Source organism: Microcaecilia unicolor, chromosome 1 (genome assembly GCF_901765095.1).
Source record: "Microcaecilia unicolor chromosome 1, aMicUni1.1, whole genome shotgun sequence".
Lineage (NCBI taxonomy): Eukaryota > Metazoa > Chordata > Amphibia > Gymnophiona > Siphonopidae > Microcaecilia > Microcaecilia unicolor.
Genome location: NC_044031.1, coordinates 681,098,712 through 681,124,316, shown reverse-complemented (window position 1 = coordinate 681,124,316; position 25,605 = coordinate 681,098,712). Strand labels below are relative to the sequence as shown.

At 46.6% G+C, this 25,605-nt stretch overlaps 1 protein-coding gene across 1 annotated transcript in view; it reads right to left on the bottom strand.

The window, feature by feature from the left end:
- The window catches only part of MYO9A (myosin IXA), a 980,547-nt gene that overhangs the window by 455,356 nt on the left and 499,586 nt on the right, over positions 1–25,605 (bottom strand). Inside the window, 1 exon segment of the mRNA XM_030187859.1 lies at positions 2,217–2,314. Within this exon segment, the coding sequence (XP_030043719.1) occupies positions 2,217–2,314 (98 nt within the window).

The following is a 25,605-nucleotide window of genomic DNA, read 5'->3' as shown; positions in this document are numbered from 1 at the left end:
TTTAATATACCACCTTTCTATGGTACAACCAAAGCTGTTTACATTTATTATATAAAGGTGCTTTCTCTGTCCCCAGTACAATCTAAGTTTTTGTAGCTGGGATAATTGAGGGTTAAGTGACTTGTCCGGGATCACTGTACCATCAACTAGCACAGGCTAAGGGAAAGATTTATCCAAAACCATTATATATGTTCTGTTCCATGCTCTACTGGATCTTGGATAGCAGTAAGCATTCATGCAGTTGGCTAATGCTGGGCTCAGTTCTGACATCAAAGAGGCAAAGAGGGTTGCAGGACAAAGAAAAGTAGTACAATCATTAAACTTTAATAAAAGCAAACATTAAGGGCAAGAGCAGAGTTTCTGGGAAACCAGTCCTGTGACTCATGGTGAATAATTGATTTAGAATCAGTTCAAAGCTTAAGGGCTATATAAGAGAGAAACTACAACTTGGTTGTTACTACGTTCTACATTTCAACAGCCTGTTGTTCATAGTCCTATAACATTTCTGAGAGTTGTACATAGTTTTGGGAGAGTTTTATTTATAAATGTTACATAAATTCTAATCTAAAGATCTAAATTTTGTTTTTCCTGCCTAAGAAAGCTTGCAATCACCACAGTAGCATTCTGATATACCATGCCCTTCTGGTTCTGCGGCAATATCCATAATAAAAATTCACAGACATCACTTTCCACCCTGACTAAAAGTAAAACACCCTATCCAGATGTTTCAAAGTCATGGAAGCTTTAGAGGTTATTATAAATAACATGCCTACAGCTAAGAGACTGGAAGCTAGGGTAATGAAGGGTTTTTTAAAAATTCTGGATCATCTCTTCAAATTCAAATACAAGCTATGCAATAAGATATTTTCCTATTCATAAAATAATTCCAAAATCTACAACTACTAGAATTATACAAAACACCTAATCTCACCTCAATTTACACACCAATTTCTTACGCTCCCCTGGCTCACTCTAAAAACCAGCTCACAGACAGGCACCCTCTTTTCCCCCTGGATACCAGCTTCAAATAAATACGTTCTGTATACTCAGAACCATTTTTGAGACACCAGAACAGAGATATTAATACCCAACATATAAGAGACAGAATAGCTGTTTGATGGGGCATATCTTGGAAGGAGGACTAAATATCTACTACTACTACTACTTCTACTTAGCATTTCTATAGCGCTGCAGGGTTACGCAGCGCTGTACAGTTTAACATGGGGAAGGACAGTCCCTGCTCGAAAGGGCTTACAATCTAAAGGTTACAAACTATGTAGTCAGTGTAGGTATCATGATTGGGGAAGTTGGTTAGGTGCCAAAAGCAAGGGAGAAGAGATGGGCTTTGAGTAAGGACTTGAAAAAGGGGCAGTGAGGGCGCATGGCGTATGGACGCGGGAAGTCTGTTCCAGGCATAAGGTGATGCGAGGCAGAGGGGCGGAATCTGGAGTAGCGGTGGTGGAGAAGGTACAGATAGGAGTGATTTGTCCTGAGAGCGGAGGTTACGGGTGGGAACATACGGGGAGAAAAGGGTAGAGAGGTAAAGGGAGGGACTAAATATCAAGATGTAGTTGACTTTCAAAAAGGATAGACTATGAGGCATATTTTCAAAGCACTTAGCCTTCCAAAGTTCCATAGAAACCTATGGAACTTTGGAAGGCTAAGTGCTTTGAAAATATGCCTCTATGTGTCTGTGAGAAACTGGTTTCTAGAAGGAAAAGACTGGGTTATTTTCTTTGCAGTCAAGTGTCTGGAGGGCATATTATCTGTCTGGTGAAGTCAGAAATTGGTTTCATGTAAATAAAGCTCTCTGCCCTCAGCTGATGTTCTTAAGAAATTTGACCGTTTTTTTTTTTACACACTGGGTTATGACATTATCTTTTGTATGTTCTGCAAATATTGTCAGACTGTAAAGGGTAATGGGTCATGGATTTGATATACCGCATTTCTATGTACAACCAAATATCACTTACCTACCAGATATACTCTATCCAGCTTGTCAAAGATATACCATATCTCCTGAACAAGCTGGCTACACATACATACACATTTACTCTATTTGGAAGCTGAATAATAGAAAGAGAAAATGTATTACTTTAAATATTCTAATTCAATAAAAACTCTGAAGAACAGTCAAGTTTGGTGCATTAGTTCATGCTTCGCATCATTTCATTTTTGCTGCATCTTTGGCCTGTTGGAAGTCATAGACAACTCACTGCTTTCGTGTCTTCGGTAGGAACCCCACCATCTCCATAGCCAGCTGCAAGCGCTCAAAATCATGCTTCAGATCCTCCCCTTCCACACTAAAGCAGTCCTATATATTAGAAAACATTAGCATTACAATAGAGGAAAAGGGAAGAGGGAACAAAAACTGAAAACAGGAAGGAAATCAGAAACAAACTCTACTCAGAAGAAAATCAGCCATATAGATTTGTATTTGTCATGGCAAGTGATTATATTCCCATTCATCACAAGAGTTCAGGTTACACTTTGGTAAATAAAGGGTGCTGGTGCACAAGAACAGTTTACAATGGGTAAACAAACAGGAGGAGGAAAATAGCTGGGAATTTGTGATATAGTAAGGTTAATAAGGCAGACTACAAATGGCACTCAGTAAAAGATGAGATGACTTTTGGATAGCACTGAGTAAGAGTGGTGTTGAGAGTTGTTGCTACAAGTTTTGGGCTGCAATGCATTATTATTATTATTTGTTGCATTTGTATCCCACACTTTCCCACCTCTTTGAATGAAAAAGGAAAGGAAGAAGCTGATACTGCAAAAGTTTCAGCAGAACTGGGTGAGTGAAGGACAGAGCATAGCTGCTGTAGCAGGATTTCCGGCTGTATAATAATTACAAAACAAAGAGGAATATGTAGTCTTGACCTTCCAAAGGAGATGAGGCACTTGCTTATCATTTCCAGCCCACTCTCAATCCTCAACATTAGAACAAGTGATTCCTGGAACTCTGCCTAAAAAACATTCTCTACTCTTAGCCTGGACAAAGCATCCCATAGTGTGAAATGAAAATGTCTTATATGATTATTGTAAAGAGTATTATCTTCAGGCACATTCTTTAATTTGTGAAGATATTTTACAATGCCATAGTGCCCACAAGTTTTTCAGTTTAGGTAATTTGGATATTTTATGTAATTTTCAAGTTCATGGTTTACTACTACCACTAAAGTACCTTCTGTCTTTTGCATTTTAAAACATTCGATATATGGGTTACTGAGAAGTTCTGCAGCATGTTCTAGTATGTTGTATTTTCACAAGAATTATTCAATTCAGCTTAAACATTTCTGGGTAGTGCTACAATGCAGTATAGTGGTTTCATTGGAGGTGATTTAAATTTCTATTAGAAGAACAGAATATTTCTCAAGCCAGTTGGTTTAAAATAAATTAATACTCATGGCTGCTGTCTCCCATTGTAACAGAATAAGTGGGTGAATAAAAGATCTGCTGCTCACAATAGGAACAGATGGAAAGATCCAGGATTCGCCTTTGAATTTCTGAAAGCCTTTTCTGCTGCTTATTAGTTCAGTGGCTCATGGGAATATTCCTGGACTAGACAGATGTAAGTGAGGAAATGCTACCTTAAGGTGTATAAAGAAGTACACACATTAATGAAGAGTGAGACTCTTTCTTCCTCTTTTACATCTGTGTTGTGCCTGGGAATTGCATACCTGGAAACCCACTGCAAGGTTAATATACTATTAGAAACATAGTAACATGGCGGCAGATAAAGGCCATATGACCCATTCAGTCTGCCCATCCTCTGTAACCCCTAATTCTTCCTGTTCCTAAGCGATCCCACATGCTTATCCCATGTCTTTTTAAATTCTGGAACAGTCCTCGACTACACCACCTCCACCACCTTTCTGTGAAATACTTCCTTAGGTTACTCCTAAGCCTATTCCCTCTTAACTTTGTCATATGCCCCCTCATTCCAGAGCTCTCCTTCATTTGAAAAAGGCTCTCTTCCTGTACATAAATGCCCTTGAGATAAACGTTTATATCATGTCTCCTCTCTCCTTCTTCTCTTCCAGCGTGTATACATGTTGAGGTTCATAAGCCTGTCCCTATAATTTTTGCATTCAAGACCGCTTACTAATTTCGTAGCCGCCCTCTAAACCGACTCCATCCTGTTTATATCTTTCCGTAGGTGCGGTCTCCAGAACTGCACACAATACTCCAAATGAGGCCTCACCAGAGACTTATACAACGGCACTATCACCTCCTTTTTTCTGTTGGTCATGCCTCTCTTTATGCACCCAAGCATCTTTCTGGCTTTGGCCGTTGCTTTTTCTACCTGTTTGAAAGCTTTAAAGTCGTCAGACACAATCACCTCCAAGTCCCGCTCTTCCTTCACATACTGAAGCACTACACCCCCTATACTGTACCATTCCCTTGGATTTTTGCGATCAAGTGCATGACCCTGCATTTTTTGGGATTAAACTTTAGTTGCCAAATATCGGTCCATTTCACTAGCTTCACTAGGTCCTTCCTCATGTCATTCACACCCTCCAGGGTATCCACCCTGTTGCAGAGTTTAGTATCATACGCAAAGAGACAAACCTTACCAGACAGCCATTCTGCAACATCGCTCACAAAGACGTTAAAAAAAGCCGGCCCTAGGACCGATCCCTGCGGTACTCCACTGACGACATCCTTTTCTTCAGAGCAAGCTTCATTTACCACTACCCTCTGTCTCCTACAAGTCAACCAATTTTTAACCCAATCCATTACTCTAGGTCCCATACCGAGGGCACTCAATTTATTTATCAGTCGCCTGTGTGGAACTATGTCAAAGGCTTTGGTGAAATCCAAGTATACCACATGAAGCACCCCTCCCACATCCAACTGTTGGGTCACCCAGTCGAAGAAGACAGTCAGCCCAACCCGTGACCTTCCCCTGGCTGCTGCCCCCACAAACGCAGGGCTGACGCAGTGCTGCAGCGGTCCCGCTTTCCTTCCCGCCAGCCCCTCCTCCTCGAGCGTGCATGCATGTGTTTTAAACCCTTTTACTTGCCGTGGCAGCGACAACAGTGACGAAAAACGCACTGCTGCGGGCTCGCCTCCGGCTCCAGCTTTCCCCTTCCCTCTTCACACAGTGTCCCGCCTTCTGCGATGATGCATTTCCTGTTTCTGCGAGGACAGGACAGTGTGTGAAGACAGAAGGGAGAAGCTGGAGGCGAGCCTGCAGTGCCTTCTTCTTCACTGACGTCGCTGCCACAGAGAGTAAAAGGGTTAAACGCGTGGGGGGGGGGGGAGGAAGGAACGGAGAGGAGGGCTGTCGGGGAGCTGAGGGAGGGCAGGGAGAATCGCTGGCCATGGATGGGAGGGCAGGGCAGGGAGAGAGAACAGATCGCTGGACATGGAGAGGAGGATGAGGGCAGGGAGAGAGAACAGATCACTGGACATGGAGAGAAGGGGAGGACAGGGGGAGGAAGGGGAGGACAGGGGGAAAAAAATGGGAGAGAAGGGGAGGGCAGGGGGCGAGAAGAGATCACTGGAGAGGAGGGGAGGGAAGGGGGAGAGAAGAGATCGCTGGAGAGGAGGGGAGGGGAGAGAGGGGAATTGCTCGACATGGATGGATGAATGGGGGCAGGGGAGAGAGAAAATTTGCTGGATATAGATGGATGGAGGGAAGAGAGGGCAGGGAAGAATGGAGAGTTCCTGGATGGAGGGGGGGGGCAGAGGAGAGAAGAGATTGTTGGACATGGATGGATGGAAGGGGCAGGGGAGAGAGGAAATTTGCTGGATATGGATGGATGGCGGAGAGGGCAGGGGAGAATGGAGAGTTGCTGGACATGGATGGATGGAGGGGGAGGGCACAGGAGAGGAGAACTGCTGGACATGGATGGATGAATGGGGGCAGGGAAGAGAGGAAATTTGCAGGATATGGGTGGATGGAGGAGAGGGCAGGGGAGAATGGAGAGTTCCTGGATATGGATGGAGGGGAGGGGAGGGCAGGGGAGAGAGGAGAATTGCTGGACATGGATGGATATAGAGGGCAGGAGTGAGAGGAAATTTGCTGGACATGGATAGATGGAGGGCAGGGGAGAATGGAGAGTTCTTGGACATGGATGGGTAGAGGGGAGGGAAGAGAGAAGAAATACTGGACATGGATGGAGTGGAGGACAGGGAAGAGAGGAGAAATGTTGGACAAGGATGGAGGGAAGGAAAGACAAAGGAAGGAGATGCACACGGATGGAGGGGAAGGGAGAGAGGAGAAATGCTTGACATGGATGGATGGAGGGGAGGGAAGACAGAGGAAGTAGATGCACATGGATGGAGGGGAGGGAAGTGAGAAGAAATGCTGGATATGGATGGAGGGGAAATTGCTGAATTTAAGGGCTGGATCGAAACACTTTGAGGGCAGATGTTGAAACTGGAGAAAGGATAGGGACAGGGCTACAGATGGTAGACAGGACGCATAAGGACACAAAAGGATGGTGGACATGGTGAGAGAAAAAATATCAAATGGAAAGAAGACACTGCATAAAACAGAAGACACTGGGACCAAAGCAAACAGAAGAACTAAATATGCTCAGACAGCAAAGGTAGAAAACATTTTTTATGTTCAGAATTTATTAATTGGAATATGTCAGCGTTTGGAATGTGCATCTGTAATATTTTGCATGTAAGTTTCAATTTTTCTAGTATTGCTGCATGCTGAGTGTCGCGTCCCTGTTGTTTCTTGGTTGGTGAGCCCTCAAGTTCCCCGAGGCCCCACAAGGCCCCAGAGGGCAGCCGAGCACCCCGAATCTTCACCCGCGGTGACCGCCGTTCACCGAGGGTTGAGCCCTCAGCTGCAGGCGGCCAGCAGGACTGCTGGAACCGCGGGGTGACAGCTGACCTGGCTGACAGTAAGCACGCAGTCTTTAAGGGAGGACTAGCAGAGGCGGCTAGGACTCCGAGAGGAGATTCCGGCTCTGGAGATGGCTAGCCGGATGGCTAGCTGAAACACAGTCTCTGAAGGGGGCTAGCAGGACAGCTAGCTGAAGAGGAGAACTGTCTCTGGAGTTGGCTAGCAAGGACGGCTAGCGGAAGACACAGTCTCTGAAGGAGGCTAGCAGGACGGCTAGCTGGAGAGGAGCACTGTCTCTGGAGTTGGCTAGCAAGGACGGCTAGCGGAAGACACAGTCTCTGAAGGGGGCTAGCAGGACGGCTAGCTGAAGAGGAGCACTGTCTCTGGAGTTGGCTAGCAAGGACGGCTAGCGGAAGACACAGTCTCTGAAGGGGGCTAGCAGGACGGCTAGCTGAAGAGGAGCACTGTCTCTGGAGTTGGCTAGCAAGGACGGCTAGCGGAAGACACAGTCTCTGAAGGGGGCTAGCAGGACGGCTAGCTGAAGAGGAGCACTGTCTATGGAGTTGGCTAGCAAGGACGGCTAGCGGAAGACACAGTCTCTGAAGGGGGCTAGCAGGACGCAACCCCTGTGTCGGCTTCTGACAAACAAAACGGAAGTGCTGGATCCCTTCCGTCTCGGGGTTTAAATCCCCCGCCCGTCCTTCCTCTGGTAACAGCTGGAGCCAATCCTCTTCGCCCAGGCAGGCAGAGGGGGCCCGGATTGGTCCCCCTGTCTGGCGGGCGGAGTCTTCCCGTTGGTGCGCCAATCCGGCGCAAGTGGGCGGAGCTGCCTCGCTGGTCCTGCTCCAACGAGGAGGACGACGACGCCGGCGCCGCCATCTTGGCCGGCGGATCTCCTTCTCCGAGGCCGGCGCTTGCTCCCTCGGATCGCCGGCCTCGGAGCAGCCAGCGGCAGCGCCGGCCCTGTCGGCAGCCTCATCCCGCCGTCCCGGATCCCATGGGCGCCCCTGGTTACCGCTCCCTCCTGCGGGCCGCCAGGTAAGAGCCCGGGACGGGACACTGAGTCTTACTTCTTGAGGTAACTTTCCAGTTCAGTATTTTGCCTTCATATCTGTTGTATCATGTGTTTTTCATGTGTGATCAAGATGCAGTATTCTGCTAGCGTGTAGTATTTGCAGCACTTTATGTTTTGCTTTTGTTTGTTTCACTAGGTTGTCTACTGATGTTTTAGAGCCCGGTGTAATTATAGTGCTGCCTTTCCACGCATAAGGTTGTAGCTCGTCCTGTCCTTGGAATTAGTGCTGTTATGGTTTGGTAAGGTTATGAGTGTGTTTTTGCACAAGTTTGTGTATAGTGTTTCACAGTGGAGAGATTGTGTGTTGGCCTTACTGAGGTGGCACCAAAACATCAGAAAGGGTGTAGAGCCTAAATCATGACACACTACCTCTTGAAGGATCTACATATGGTCGTTAATAAAAGGAGCTCATTGTGAACACTATCCACCCTAAAAGGGTGTTTTGTGGCTCTACATGAGAATTGTGATATTATGATCCCTTGTTTCATATTGTTGACGGTCTGCATTTTCGGTATGGGTGGTATATTGGTGTATTAGGGTCTGCCCAGTGTAAAATTTATGGTACAGTAATGTTCTGAGTGTGTTTTTGCACAAAGTTGTGCATAGTGTTTTGCAGTTGAGCAATTGTGCTTAGTATATGCTTTGAGCAACCACTTTATTCTTTGACATATGATACATATCTAATATCTAAATTTAATAAAAGGCATTGTGACTATTTTATTTTTACTTATTTTTTTTTCTGTGTGTTTTCAGACAATTATGGATGTAAGCTCCGCCCCTGGCCCCACCCCCTTTAGCCTCCCCAAACAGTTGGGCCATCGACCGCCTATGCCCTCGGGTGTATCCCATCAGGCTCCATCGCTCTGTATACTTTAAGTTTGGCAAGCTCAAGGTTTTTGTTTTTTTTTTTGTTACATTTGTACCCCGCGCTTTCCCACTCATGGCAGGCTCAATGCGGCAGACAATGGAGGGTTAAGTGACTTGCCCAGAGTCACAAGGAGCTGCCTGTGCCGGGAATCGAACTCAGTTCCTCAGTTCCCCAGGACCAAAGTCCACCACCCTAACCACTAGGCCACTCCTCCATTACATTTTCAGATAACAATGAAAAAGCAACTTCTCTGGAGAGCTAACGCTGAAAGATTTATTTCATACACATCTCCAACTGTACAGAAGTGCTGATGCAATTCATGATTTCTGTGAAGGTACTGTTGCTCACATACACACATGTACCTTGATTTTTTTCTGGATGGTGTATAAAAAAATCATAGTACATAAGTATTGCCATACTGGGACAGAGAAAAGGTCCATCAAGCCCAGCATCCTGTTTCCAACAGTGGCCAATCTAGGTCACAAATACCTGGCAAGATCCCAAAAAAGTACAAAATATTTTATGCTGCTTATCCCAGAAATAAGCAGTGGATTTTCTCCAACTCCATTTTAATAATGATCTATGGACTTTTTCTTTAAGAAGCCATCCAAACCTTTTTTAAACCCCGCTAAGCTAACTGCCTTTACCACATTCTCTGGCAACAAATTCCAGAGTTTAATTACATGTTGAGTGAAGAATTATTTTCTCCGATTTGTTTTAAATTTGCTACTTTGTAGCTTCATTGAATGTCCCCTAGTCCTAGTACTTTTGGAAAGAGTAAACAAACGATTCAAGTCTACTTGTTCCATTCCATTCATTATTTTATAGACCTCTATCATATCTCCCCTCAGCTGTCTTTTCTCCAAGCAGAACAGCCCCAACCGTTACAGCCTTTCCTCATAGGAAAGTCATCTCATCCTCGTTGCCATTTTTGTCGTCCTTCTCTGTACCTTTTCTAATTCCACTATATCTTTTTTGAGATGCGGCGACCAGAACTGAACACAATATTTGAGGCGCGGTCGCACCATGAAGCAATACAAAGGCATTATAGCGTCCTCATTTTTGTTTTCCATTCCTTTCCTAATAATGCCTAACATTCTATTTGCTTTCTTAGCTGCAGCAGCACACTGAGCAGAGGGTTTCAACGTATCATCAACGAAGAGGCCTAGATCCCTAACGTGGAACCTTGCATTACATAGCTATAATTCAGGTTCCTCTTTCCAATTTGCATCACTTTGCACTTGCTCACATGAAACGTCATCTGCCATTTAGACGGCCAGTCTCCAAGTCTCGTAAGGTCCTCTTGTCATTTTTCACAATCCTCCCGCAATTTAACAACTTTGAATAACTTTGTGTTGTCAAAAAATTTAATTACCTCACTAGTTACTCCAATCTCTAGGTCATTTATAGATATATTAAAAAGCAGTGGTTCCAGCACAGACCCGTGGGGAACCCCACTAACTACCCTTTTCCATTGAAAATACTGACCATTTAACCCTACTCTCTGTTTTCTATCTTTTAACCACTTTTTAATCCACAATAGGACACTACCTCCTATCCCATGACTCTCCAATTTCCTCTGGAGTTTTTCATAAGGTACTTTGTCAAACGCCTTTTGAAAATCCAGATACACAATATCAACTGGCTCAACTTTAGCCACGTGTTTGCTCACCCCTTCAAAGAAATGTAATAGATTGGTGAGGCAAGATTTCCCTTCACTAAATCCATGTTGGCTTTGTCTCATTAATCCATGCTTTTGAATATGCTCTGTAATTTTGTTCTTTATAATAGTCTCTACCATTTTGCCCGGCACCGACGTCAGGCTCACCTATCTATAATTTCCCGGATCTCCTCTGGAACCTTTTTAAAAAATCGGTGTTACATTGGCCACCCTCCAATCTTCCGGTACCACGCTCAATTTTAAACATAAATTACATATTACTAACAATATGTCACGTCTGTGGCCGTGACCACCCTCAGACTTACCTTATTTCTGGGGGTCAGCATCTGTGCTGGCTTCTGACTGTTTCTGTGTTAGTTTTGTCTCTGTGTGCTGATTACCTCACTAGACCTCACCTGTGTGGGCTATGCCTCTCTGGGGAGCCAGCATCTAAGATGGCTTCTGCCTGCTCTGTTCCAGCTTCCAAGATAGCTCCTGTCTGTCCTTCCTATGTGTGTCAAGCCTCTCTCTGGTGTCAGTGTGTTTCCTGCTTCCGCCCTGCTGTAGGTGACATCATCAGGGACAGCCTTCATAAGGAAGTGCTGTACTGGCATTCAGGACCTTTGCATTGTTATGCCAAAGGGTCATCAGGTTAGTGAGTGTACTGTTGCGCTGCCACTTAGCCTGTCTCTGGGGCTCTTGCCCATCTGCTTATTGTGTCTGTGGACTGCTAGTCCTTCTGTGTGGGCTCTTGCCCTTCTGCTTGTGTGTCTGTGGACTGCTAGTCCTTCTGGTGCTCCACTCTGTGTTTGGAGCCACTGAATCTTCAGCCTTTGTGGGTTCCCTGTCTGTGTTGGGAGCTGCTGAAGCTTCAGCCTGTGTTTGATCCCTGTCTGTGTTTGGAGCTATTTAGCTTCCAGCCTTTGTTTGTTCCCTGTCGGTGGTTGTTAGCTCCTGAGCTTCTGCCATTGCCCTGACCTCTGCCAGTGCCTGGTTTATTCTCTGCCTGCTGCCTGTCTCCGACTATTCTCTGCTTGCTGCCTGTCTCTGACTATTGCCTGAACCCAGATATTCTCTGCTTGCTGCCTGTCTCTGACTATTGCCTGAACCCGGATATTCTCTGCTTGCTGCCTGTCTCTGACTATTGCCTGAACCCGGATATTCTCTGCTTGCTGCCTGTTTCTGACTATTGCCTGAACCCGGATATTCTCTGCTTGCTGCCCGTCTCTGACTACAGCCTGAATCCGGATATTCTCTGCCTGCTGCCTGCCTCTGACTATAGTCTGAACCCTGATACTCTCTGTATGCTTCTGCCCAGCTTATGTGTATACCCTGTTTCCTGCCTCTGCCTAGCTAGTGTATATCCTGAGTGTATATCCTGAATCCTGCTTCTGTCTAGCTAATGTATATCCTGAGTGTTTATCCTGAATCCTGCTTCTGCCTAGCTAGGGTATATCCTGAATCCCGTTTCTGCCAAGCTTGTATGTGTTTCCTGACCCCTGCCTCTGGCAGGCTTGTATGTACCTCCTAGCCTCTGCTTTGCCAAGCTTGTATGTATATCCTAGCCCCTGCTCCTGTCAAGTCTTTGTGCACATCCTGTCTGCTCAGTCTGTCTTGTGTTTCTTGCTTAGTGGCTGCGTAGCAGCTTTCAGTCCTAGTCTAGTATCTAGCCTAGCTTCCCTCATGTATCTCAGACCCAGGGTGGGTCCTCTAGATCTTCAGTTCCTGCTTTGTCCTGCCGGCCACCCGCAATTGGGAGCTCAACTCCGGAGGAACGGTGGTCAAACGCAGGTGAAGCTGTTCCTGTTCTGCCTGTTCTAGTTGCCTGCCTCAGTTACTATTCCAGTCCAGAGTTCCAGTCCTGCTCTTCCTTCTATCCAGTTCCAGGGTGGTCTTGCCTGCCTCTGCCGCTCCTCGGCAGTGGTCCAAGGGTTCGCGAATTCCGGTTCTGCCTCAAGAACCCGACACAATAGTTCCACAAATTCATTTTTCAATTCTATCTGGGATGGATACCATCTGGTCCAGGAGATTTGCTACTCTTCAATTTGTCAAATTGCCTCATTACATCCTCCAGGTTTATAGAGATTTCATTCAGTTTCTCCAACTCATCAGCTTTGAATACCATTTCTGCCACCAGTATCTCTCTCAAATTTTCCTCGGTGATGACCGAAGCAAAGAATTAATTTAATCTCTCCACTAATGGCTTTGTCTTCCCTGATTGCCCCTTTTACCCCTCGGTCATCTAGCAGTCCAACAGATTCTTTTGCAAGCTTCCTGCTTTTAATATACCTAAAAAAAATTTACTATGTGTTTTTCCCTCCAATGCAATCTTTTCTTCAAAGTTCCTCTTTGCCTTCCTTATCAGCACTTTGCATTTGACTTCACATTCCTTATGCTGTTTCTTATTATTTTCAGTCGGTTCCTTCATCCATTTTCTGAAGGATTTTCTTTTAGCTCTAATAGCTTCCTTCACCTCACTTTTTAATCATGCCAGCTGTTGTTTGGTCTTCCTTCCTCCTTTTTTAATAAGAGGAATATATTTTGCCTGGGCTTCCAGGATGGTATTTTTGAACAGCATCCACGCCTGATATAAATTATACGTTTTTTTTTCACCGTTCTCATTTTATCATAGTCTCCTTTTTAAAAGTTAAATGCTGATGTATTGGATTTCCTGCATATACTTACTCCAAAGCTAATATAAAATCTGATCATATTATGATTACTGTTATCAAGTGGCCCCAGCACCATTAACTCCCGCACCAGATCATGCGCTCCACAAAGGACTAGGTCTAAAATTTTTCTCTCTCTTGTCGGCTCCTGTACCAGCTGCTCCATAAAGCAGTCCTTGATTTTGTCAAGGAATTTTACCTCCCTAGCATGCCCTGATGTTATATTTACCCAGTCAAAACCGGGGTAATTGAAATCACCCATTATTACTGTGTTGCCCAGTTTGTTAGCGTCCCTAATTTCCTTTAACATTTCTACATCTGTCTGTTCATCCTGGCCAGGTGGACGGTAGTACACTCCTATCACTATCATTTTCCCCTTAACACAAGGAATTTCAATCCATAGGGATATTACTACTACTACTACTATAAATCATTTCTATAGCGCTACCAGTCGTACACAGCACTTCACAATTTAACATGAAGAAAAGACATTCCCTGCTCAAAAGAGCTTACAATCTAAATCAAGACAGACAGATAGGACAAATAAGGGATATGGGTAGGACAGACAGATAGGACATAAGGGGAAAGGGACTATTGAAGAGAGGAAGATAAGATAAAGGTTACGAGCAAGTGATAAGTTTGGAATTAAAAGCAGCATCAAACAGGTAGGCCTTTAGCCCGGATTTGAAGGCAGCCAGGGATGGAGCTTGACGTAATGGCTCAGGGAGTCTATTCCAGGCATAAGGTGTGGCAAGATAAAAGGAACGGAGTCTGGAGTTAGCGATGGAGGAGAAGGGTACAATTAGGAGAGATCTGCCTAGTGGACGGAGTTCCTGGGAAGGAGTGTAGAGAGAAATGAGGGTGGAGAGGTAGTGAGGGGCAGCAGAGTGAATGCACTTATAGGTTAATAAGAGGAGCTTGAATTGTATATGGAAATGGATAGGGAGCCAGTGAAGTGACTTCAGAAGAGGGCTGATATGGGCATAGCGACTTTGGCGAAATATTAATCGTGCAGCAGAATTTTGAACAGATTGAAGAGGAGAGAGATGGCTGAGTGGAAGAACGGTGAGAAGCAAGTTGCAGTAGTCCAGGCGAGAGGTGATGAGTGTGGATGAGGGTTCTGGTAGCATGCTCAGAAAGGAGAGGGCGAATTTTATTTTATTTTTTTATTTTTGTTACATTTGTACCCCGCGCTTTCCCACTCATGGCAGGCTCAATGCGGCAGGCAATGGAGCGTTAAGTGACTTGCCCAGAGTCACAAGGAGCTGCCTGTGCCGGGAATCGAACTCAGTTCCTCAGTTCCCCAGGACCAAAGTCCACCACCCTAACCACTAGGCCACTCCTCCACTCATAACATTTTGGCGATATTATAGAAGAAGAAGCGACATGTTTTAGCAATCTGTTGAATATGTGCAGAGGAGAGAGAGGAGTCGAAGATGACCCCAAGGTTACGAGCAGATAAGACAGGGAGAATGAGCGTGTTATCAACAGAAATAGAGAGTGGGGGAAGGGGAGAGGTTGGTTTAGGTGGGAAGATAAGGAGCTCAGTTTTGGACATATTGAGCTTCAGGTGGCGGTGAGACATCCAGGCAACAATGTCAGATAGGCAGGTAGATATCTTGGCCTGGATTTCTGCCGAGATTTCTGGTGTGGAGAGGTAGATCTGAGAGTCATCAGTGTAAAGGTGATATTGAAAACCGTGGGCTGAGATGACAGCACCAAGGGAGGAAGTATAGATGGAGAAAAGGAGAAGTCCTAGGACAGATCCTTGAGGTACACCCACTGAGACCGGGATAGAGGAAGAGGAGGATCCACCAGAGTAAACACTAAAAGTACGCTGAGAGACATAAGAAGAAAACCAGGTAAGAGCAGAGTTCTGAAATCCAAGTGAGGACAGCGTGCCAAGGATACCAAGATGTGTTTTGATTTCTGCAGAATTTTCAATCTATTTGATTCAAGGCCCTCCTTAACATACAATGCTACCCCTCCACCAATTCGATCCACCCTAACACTACAATATAATTTGTACCCCGGTATGACAGTACCCCGCTGGTTATCCTCCTTCCACCAGGTCTCAGAGATGCCTATTATATCTAATTTTTCATTTAGTGCAATATATTCTAACTTTCCCATCTTATTTCTTAGGCTTCTGGCATTTGCATATAGACATTTCAAACTATGTTTGTTGTTCCTATTTACATCATCATGCTCAGTACTTGACAGTATTAATTTGCAATCTTTTCTCTGATTTTTATTTTTATTTAAGGACACCTGATCTACTATGGTCTCTTTTGCAACCTCACTATCAGAATACCCTATCTTCCCTGTTTTGGCAATATCTTTGAAAAATACCATGCGCTTTTGAGCGACTGTCCCCCAGTTTCTAGTTTAAAACCTACTCTATCTCCTTTTTAAATGCCTACAGGAAAAATCAAGCTACAAGTGTGTGTGTGAGCAACAATATTCTCACAGAAATACTGAATTATCAGAAACAGCCTGATTTGATTTTTACATTTTCAATTTAGATACTAGAAAAACAAATGCAATGACCTAGCATGCGAGATTCTATAAAACGCAAAGACGAAGGATCCCCTGTTCTAGGGATCAACAGATCACTACAGCACAGGGTATCTGTCAACAATGAAGCACAGAACATTTCTATACTACCAGACTTTCTAGGATTCAAATATGGTCCTTGTCTCCAGGACCTCCACTGGGAGACTATTCGGTTCACCACACTTTCTCAACTTTCTTTAGATTATTTTTGACACCCCTTTTACCTTCACCTGTAAATCACCTGTTCAAGAGCCTCCTTCCCCCTGAAAGAGGCCTGCCTCCTATGCATTTATATTCCAGAGAAATTTAAATGTTGCTTTCATATTTCTCCTATCCCCCCTTTCCTCAAGAATACAAATATTTATAACTTTTATATCTTAAGTCTGTCCCCATATGATGAAAACCACAGACTATATATATATATATATATATATATATATATATATATATATATATATATATATATATATATATATATATATATAATTTTTTTTTTTAAGTGTGGTCTTCAGAACTGTACACAACATGCAAAACATGTTCTCACCACATCCTCGTACAGAGGCAATATCACTCCATTTTTCCCTGCTGGCCATTCCTCTTCCTATGCACCCAAGCATTTTGCCATCACCTTATCTACAGTGGGGGAAATAAGTATTTGATCCCTTGCTGATTTTGTAAGTTTGCCCACTGACAAAGACATGAGCAGCCCATAATTGAAGGGTAGGTTATTGGTAACAGTGAGAGATAGCACATCACAAATTAAATCCGGAAAATCACATTGTGGAAAGTATATGAATTTATTTGCATTCTGCAGAGGGAAATAAGTATTTGATCCCCCACCAACCAGTAAGAGATCTGGCCCCTACAGACCAGGTAGATGCTCCAAATCAACTCGTTACCTGCATGACAGACAGCTGTCGGCAATGGTCACCTGTATGAAAGACACCTGTCCACAGACTCAGTGAATCAGTCAGACTCTAACCTCTACAAAATGGCCAAGAGCAAGGAGCTGTCTAAGGATGTCAGGGACAAGATCATACACCTGCACAAGGCTGGAATGGGCTACAAAACCATCAGTAAGACGCTGGGCGAGAAGGAGACAACTGTTGGTGCCATAGTAAGAAAATGGAAGAAGTACAAAATGACTGTCAATCGACAAAGATCTGGGGCTCCACGCAAAATCTCACCTCGTGGGGTATCCTTGATCATGAGGAAGGTTAGAAATCAGCCTACAACTACAAGGGGGGAACTTGTCAATGATCTCAAGGCAGCTGGGACCACTGTCACCACGAAAACCATTGGTAACACATTACGACATAACGGATTGCAATCCTGCAGTGCCCGCAAGGTCCCCCTGCTCCGGAAGGCACATGTGACGGCCCGTCTGAAGTTTGCCAGTGAACACCTGGATGATGCCGAGAGTGATTGGGAGAAGGTGCTGTGGTCAGATGAGACAAAAATTGAGCTCTTTGGCATGAACTCAACTCGCCGTGTTTGGAGGAAGAGAAATGCTGCCTATGACCCAAAGAACACCGTCCCCACTGTCAAGCATGGAGGTGGAAATGTTATGTTTTGGGGGTGTTTCTCTGCTAAGGGCACAGGACTACTTCACCGCATCAATGGGAGAATGGATGGGGCCATGTACCGTACAATTCTGAGTGACAACCTCCTTCCCTCCGCCAGGGCCTTAAAAATGGGTCGTGGCTGGGTCTTCCAGCACGACAATGACCCAAAACATACAGCCAAGGCAACAAAGGAGTGGCTCAGGAAGAAGCACATTAGGGTCATGGAGTGGCCTAGCCAGTCACCAGACCTTAATCCCATTGAAAACTTATGGAGGGAGCTGAAGCTGCGAGTTGCCAAGCGACAGCCCAGAACTCTTAATGATTTAGAGATGATCTGCAAAGAGGAGTGGACCAAAATTCCTCCTGACATGTGTGCAAACCTCATCATCAACTACAGAAGACGTCTGACCGCTGTGCTTGCCAACAAGGGTTTTGCCACCAAGTATTAGGTCTTGTTTGCCAGAGGGATTAAATACTTATTTCCCTCTGCAGAATGCAAATAAATTCATATACTTTCCACAATGTGATTTTCCGGATTTAATTTGTGATGTGCTATCTCTCACTGTTACCAATAACCTACCCTTCAATTATGGGCTGCTCATGTCTTTGTCAGTGGGCAAACTTACAAAATCAGCAAGGGATCAAATACTTATTTCCCCCACTGTACCTGTTTGACCACCTTAACATCATTGGATGTGATCACCCCTATAATTCCACTCTTGCTTTGTGTGGAGAAGAATTTAACCTGCCGAAATCTAGAACATTCCTCAAACTTTATTGGATCTACCTTCATGTTTCCACACTATCCAAGGTCTGTACTCTGTTGTAAACTTTACCATCATTTGCAAAAAGGCAAACTTTCCTTCCTCAATATTGCTTAAGAAAACAAAGACAGAGTACCAAAGATCTATAGATCTATACCTGCAGTACACCATTGGTAACACCCATTTCTTCAGAATCAACTCCTTTCACCACTATCCTGCTTATAATCGAAATAGAAAAACGCGTATATTGTGACCCAAATCGGGAGATAGACGTTTATCTCACAAAAACGAATAAAGCGGTATAATCGAAAGCCGAATTTGGACGTTTTCAACTGCACTCCGTCGCGGATGCGGACAAAGTTGATGGGGGCGTGTCAAAGGCGTGGTGAAGCCGAAACTGGGGCGTGGTTATCGTCCGATCAGAGATGGGCGCCTTTCGCCGATAATGGAAAAAAAATATGCGTTTGTAGCGAGAATTTAGGGCACTTTTCCTGGACCCTGTTTTTCCACGAATAAGGCCCCAATAAGTGCCCTAAATGGCCAAATGACCACTGGAGGGAATCGGGGATGACCTCCCCTGACTCCCCCAGTGGTCACAAACCCCCTCCCACCACAAAATATGCCGTTTCACAACTTTTTATTTTCACCCTCAAATGTCATACCCACCTCCCTGGCAGCAGTATGCAGGTCACTGGAGCAGTTATTAGGGGGTGCAGTGGACTTCAGGCAGGTGGACCCAGGCCCATCCCCCCCCCACCTGTTACACTTGTGCTGGTAAATGGGAGCCCTCCAAACCGCCGCCCAAACCCACTGTACCCACATGTAGGTGCCCCCCTTCACCCCTTAGGGCTATAGTAATGGTGTAGACTTGTGGGCAGTGGGTTTTGAGGGGGATTTGGGGGGCTCAACACACAAGGGAAGGGTGCTATGCACCTGGGAGCTCTTTTACCTTTTTTTTTGTTTTTGTAGAAGTGCCCCCTAGGGTACCCGGTTGGTGTCCTGGCATGTGAGGGGGACCAGTGCACTACGAATCCTGGCCCCTCCCACGAATAAATGTCTTGGAGTTATTCGTTTTTGAGCTACGCACTTTCATTTTCCGTTATCGCTGAAAAACAAAAACGCCCACCTCACAAATTGTCGAATAAAACATGGACGTCTATTTTTTCCGAAAATACAGTTCGGTCCGCCCCTTCACGGACCCGTTCTCGGAGATAAACACCCATGGAGATAGACGTTTCCGTTCAATTATGCCCCTTTATGTCACCTTTCACTCAACCAGTTTCTACTATAGTCAGTAACTTTAGGGCCTATACTAAGCACACTCAGCTTATTATAACAGAATAACATTGTAAATGACTACTACTACTTATGATTTCTATAGCGCTACAAGGCACACGCAGCGCTGTACACCAAACATGAAAAAGACAGTCCCTGCTCAAAGAGCATACAATCTAAATAGGACAGGCACACAGACAGAACAACTAAGAGGTAAGGGAATTCAAGAGGTGGGGATAAAAGGGTACAGGGCAAGTGAATAGTGGTTAGAAGTCAAAAGGTAAAATTATGTATCATACCTGATAATTTTCTTTCCATTAGTCATAGCAGATCAATCCATAGACTGGGTTATGTCCATCTACCAGCAGGTGGAGATAGAGAGCAATCTTTTGCCTCTCTATATGTGGTCATGTGCTACCAGGAAATCCTCAGTATAGTCGATATCAAACCTCCATCCGCAGGAATCACCAAACATAGAGAATTACACCCACAAAAGGACATTCCGCCACCCAACTACTGCCAAAGCAGGGAGGGGGGGGGGGGCACCCACCGAAGCGGGGGGAACTGGCATGTCCTGCTACCGCAACCGCGGGAGGAGCTGGCTTGATCCATCACCGCCAAAGCGAGAGGGAAACAAAGCTACCCTACTAGCACGAAGCGGGAGGGAGCACTGGCATAATTTAGTTATGAATCCAACCACTGTCGAAACGGGGGGAAAGAAGCAGCAGCTCACTGTAACACAAAGTCGTCCCAACTCCAGGAAAATCCACATGAAAGAACTTGAACTCGAAGTCCTCCTGAACGGAAACTGAAGTCTAAACTTGAACCTGAAATATAACTGAACTAGAACAAACAGTACAGATATCTAGGAGGGACTATGGATTGATCTGCTATGATTAATGGAAAGAAAATTATCAGGTATGATACATTATTTTACCTTCCATATCATCAAGCAGATCAATCCATAGAGTGGTGGGATGTACCCAAGCAGTATTCACCCAGGGCAGGACATGGAAATCCCAGAACGCAACACTGGAGCTCCAAACTGGGCCACGGCCCGTGCTGCCACGTCCAAGCGATAATGCCTTGAGAAGGTATGAGCCGATGCCCAAGTCGCCGATCTGCAAATCTCCTCCAAGGAAATGGACCTGGACTCTGCCATCGAAGCCGCCTGTGCTCTAGTAGAATGAGCCTTCAGCTGGATAGGCGGCACCTTCCCTGCTGCCAAGTAAGCCACCGCAATCGTTTCCTTGACCCAACGTGCCACGGTAGGTTTAGATGCCTGCAGACCCCTACAAGGGCCCGCGAACAGCACAAACAGGTGATCCGACTTCCGGAAATCATTGGTCACTTCCAAGTATCTGATGATAACTCGTCTAACATCCAGGCATCTGAGAGCACAATACTCCTCTGGATAATCTTGCCTATGGAAGGAGGGTAGACAAAGCTGCTAATTCACATGGAAGCGAGAAACAATCTTAGGCAGGAAGGAAGGCACTGGGTGAATAGACACTCCTGCCTCCGTGAACCGCAGGAACGGCTCTCTACACAAGAGCGCCTGGAGCTCGGAAACCCTCCTGGCTAAAGCGATTGCCACAAAAAAGACCGCTTTCAACGTCAGGTCCTTCAGAGAGAGCCGCGATAATGGCTCAAAGGGCGGCTTCTGCAAGGCCCGCAGCACCAGATTGAGATTCCATGTAGGCACTATCGAATGAAGAGGAATGCTTTCTCTACCTCACCACCTCTCCCTCCACTAGTCCATTCCCCTCATTCCCTTTCCTCCTTTCCTGAAGTTACTATTGAGGAAACTACACTTCTCCTTTCTTCCTCAAAATGTACCACCTGTTCCTCTGATCCCATTCCCACCCACCTTCTTAATGCCATCTCTCCTGCTCTTATTCCTTTTATCTGTCACATTCTCAACCTCTCACTTTCCACTGCGACTGTCCCTGCTGCCTTTAAACATGCTGTGGTCACACCTCTCCTTAAGAAGCCTTCACTCGACCCTGCTTGTCCCTCTAATTACCGACCCATCTCCCTCCTTCCTTTTCTCTCCAAATTACTTGAGCGTGCTGTTCACCGCCGCTGCCTTGATTTTCTCTCCTCACATGCTATTCTTGACCCACTACAATCTGGTTTTCGCCCTCTCCACTCAACCGAAACTGCGCTTACTAAAGTCTCCAATGACCTATTACTGGCTAAATCCAGAGGTCAATATTCCATCCTCATTCTTCTTGATCTTTCCGCTGCTTTTGACACTGTCGATCACAGCATACTTCTCGATACCCTGTCCTCACTTGGATTCCAGGGCTCTGTCCTTTCCTGGTTCTCTTCATACCTCTCCCTCCGCACCTTTACTGTTCACTCTGGTGGATCCTCTTCTACTTCTATCCCTCTGCCTGTAGGCGTACCTCAGGGTTCTGTTCTTGGTCCCTTCCTCTTTTCTATCTACAGTTCTTCCCTTGGTTCATTAATCTCATCCCATGGCTTTTCCTACAATCTCTATGCTGATGACTCCCAAATCTACCTTTCTACTCCTGATATCTCACCTTGCATCCAAACCAAAGTTTCAGCGTGCTTGTCTGACATTGCTGTCTGGATGTCTCAACACCACCTGAAATTAAATATGACCAAAACCGAGCTTCTCATTTTCCCCCCCAAACCCACCTCCCCGCTCCCCCCGTTTTCTATTTCTGTTGATGGCTCTCTCATTCTCCCTGTCTCCTCAGCTCGAAACCTTGGGGTCATCTTTGACTCTTCTCTCTCCTTCTCTGCTCATATCCAGCAGATTGCCAAGACCTGTCGTTTCTTTCTTTACAACATCCGTAAAATCCGCCCCTTTCTTTCCGAGCACTCTACCAAAACCCTCATCCACACCCTTGTCACCTCTCGTTTAGACTACTGCAATCTGCTTCTTTCTGGCCTCTCACTTAGTCACCTCTCCCCTCTACAGTCGGTTCAAAACTCTGCTGCCCGTCTCATCTTCCGCCAGGGTCGCTTTACTCATACTACCCCTCTCCTCAAGACCCTTCACTGGCTCCCTATCCGTTTTCGCATCCTGTTCAAACTTCTTCTACTAACCTATAAATGTACTCACTCTGCTGCTTCCCAGTATCTCTCCACACTCGTCCTTCCCTACACCTCTTCCCGTGCACTCCGCTCCATGGATAAATCCTTCTTATCTGTTCCCTTCTCCACTACTGCCAACTCCAGACTTCGCGCCTTCTGTCTCGCTGCACCCTACGCCTGGAATAAACTTCCTGAGCCCCTACGTCTTGCCCCATCCTTGGCCACTTTTAAATCTAGACTGAAAGCACACCTCTTTAACATTGCTTTTGACTCGTAACCACTTGTAACCACTCGCCTTCACCTACCCTCCTCTCTTCCTACCCGTTCACATTAATTGATTTGATTTGCTTACTTTATTTATTTTTTGTCTATTAGATTGTAAGCTCTTTGAGCAAGGACTGTCTTTCTTCTATGTTTGTGCAGCGCCTTGTAGCGCTATAGAAATGCTAAATAGTAGTAGTAGTAGTAGTAGGAGGGCGTAGGTGATTAACCCCTTTGAGAAAACGGACCACATCTGGCTGAGAAGCCAGGGAAGCACCCTTCAAGCAACTCCTGAAGCAAGCTAGGGCCACTACCTAGACCTCAAGAGAGCTGAGCGACAGGCCTTTCTCCAGACCTTCTTGCAGGAACGCCAACACTGAAGCAATTGGCGCCGTGAAGGGTGACAGGGATCCTGCCTCGCACCATGATACAAAGGTAAGCCATACCCTGGCGTATGTAGTAGAAGTAGAGCGCTTCCGTGCTCTCAGCATAGTGGCGATGACCTTGTCCGATAAGCCCTTCTTCTTCAGCCACTTCCGCTCAAGAGCCAGGACGTAAGACCAAAGGGGGAGGGATCCTCCATCACCACGGGACCCTGATGTAAGAGGCCCCGCTCCGCTGGAAGACGCAGAGGACTGTCTACGGAAAGCCGGATCAGGTCTGCATACCAAGGGCGTCTGGGCCAGTCTGGACCCACCAGGACCACCCGGCCTGGGTGTTTCACCACCCGGCCGAGAATTCTGCCCAGCATAGGCCAAGGCGGGAACACGTAGAGAAGCTCCTGTACCTGCCACTGCTGGAGAACAGCATCAACCCCCAGAGATCGAGGGTTCTGTCCTCTGCTGAAGAACAGCGGCACTTGGCCATCAGATCCAAGGTCAGCATGCCCCAGCGCTTCGTGATCTCCAAGAACACCCGAGCAGACAGTTGCCACTCTCCAGGATCCAAGGTATGGCGACTGAGAAAGTCCGCCTCGACATTCAGGACTCCCGCAATGTGAGCCGCCAACAGCTGGTCCAAATTCGCCTCTGCCCACTGGCATAACTTCATGGCCTCCCTGATACCTCCCTGGCGATTGACATAGGCCACGGCCGTGGCATTGTCTGACAGGATTCGAACTGGCCTCAGCATCAGTACCTGAAGAAACGCTTGAAGCGCCAACCGAATGGCCTGAAGTTCCAAGAGGTTGATAGACCACTTCGCCTCCACCGGTGACTATATCCCCTGCGCTGTCCTTCCCAGGCAGTGGGCTCCCCAGCCCATCAAGCAGGCGTCCATCGTAACGACAATCCACTCCGGGGACGTGAGAGGCATACTGTCTGATAATTTGTCTGACATCAGCCACCAACTTAGCGCCCTTCTCACCGCCGAGTCCAGGGGAAGGCGAACTGCGTAATCCTCCGAAACTGGAGTCCAGCGCCACAGAAGAGAGTGCTATAGTGGCCTCATATGGGCCCTGGCCCTGGGCACTACCTCCATCGTGGCCGTCATGGAGCCCAACAGTTGCACATAATCCCAAGCCCGAGGAGCTGAGGAGGCTAGGAACTGGCCCACCTGGGCCTGAAGCTTGAGGCTCCGGTTGTCCGGCAGGAACACTCTGCCCACTTGGGTGTTGAACTGAACACCCAGATACTCCAGGGACTGAGTCGGGCGCAGCTGACTTTTCTCCCGGTTGATGATCCAACCCAGGGCGCTCAGAAGAGCAATGACCCTGTCCGTCGCTCTCCCACACTCCGCAAAGGAGGGAGCTCGAATCAGCCAGTCGTCCAGGTAGGGATGGACTTGCACTCCTTCCTTGCGGAGATAAGCCGCAATGACCACCATCACTTTGGAGAAGTTCCGCGGAGCCGTAGCAAACCCGAACGGGAGGGCTCTGAACTGGAAGTGCCGGCCCAGCACTGCAAAGCGCAGGAAGCGCTGATGAGGCGGCCAGATGGGAATGTGCAGATAAGCTTCCTTGATGTCCAAGGATGCCAGGAATTCTCCTTCTTTTACCGCAGCAATCACGGAGCGGAGAGTCTCCATACGGAAATGCCGTGTATTCGCAAGGCCCGATTGACTCCCTTGAGGTCGAGAATAGGCAGAGAAGAGCCTCCTTTCTTTGGCACCACAAAGTAAATGGAGTAACGTCCTGTGCCACGCTGCTCTACGGGCACTGGGACCACCGCCCCAAGGTGGAGCAAGTTGTCCAGAGTCTGCTGAACTGCTGCCACTTTGAGGAGAGACTTGCAGGGAGAGTTCACAAACCCGTCTCTCAGGGGCCGGCAGAACTCCAACTTGTAGCCGTCTCTGATGACTTCTAGAACCCAAGCATCTGAAGTTACCCTGGTCCACTCGCCCAGAAAAGAGGACAGCCTTCCTCCTATCTGCTCTGGGCCATGGACCAGGGCCCCGCTATTGGGTACGAGACCCTGGGGGAGGACCGGAGGAAGAACCTCCTGAGCGGCGGTCTCTGCGAAAGGAATGCTGCTTCGGGGAGAACCTCTGCTTGAAGGAGGAGGAGGAGCCCGACTTGCCTGGGCGATACCAATGGGCTTCTTGTAAACGGCCCTTAGAGGAACCAGGGCGAGCACTGCTGGCCCTTGCCTTGACCTCCGGCAACCTCTTGCCTTTAGAACTGCCGAGATCTGTCACGATCTTGTCCAGCTCATCCCCGAACAGCAGCTTGATCTTAAAAGGCAACTTGGCTAAGCGGGATTTGGAGTCATGGTCAGTAACCAATGCTTAAGCCATAGCCATCGACGGGCAGAGACTGTCTGAGACATACCTTTAGCCGAGGCTCTCAAAACATCATACAGCAAGTCTGCCAAGTAAGCCAAGCCTGACTCCAGGACCGGCCAAACCGCCCTCAAGGAAGGATCCAAGGGGGAGGCCCGCTGCACCACCATCAGGCATGCCCTGGCCACAAAGGAGCCGCAAACTCAAGGCGGCCGCTTCAAAGGCGAACTTTAAGGCCGCTTCCAATTTCCTGTCCTGTGAATCCTTAAGGGCAGAGCCACCTTCCACCGGCAAAGCCGTCTTTTTTGTCACAG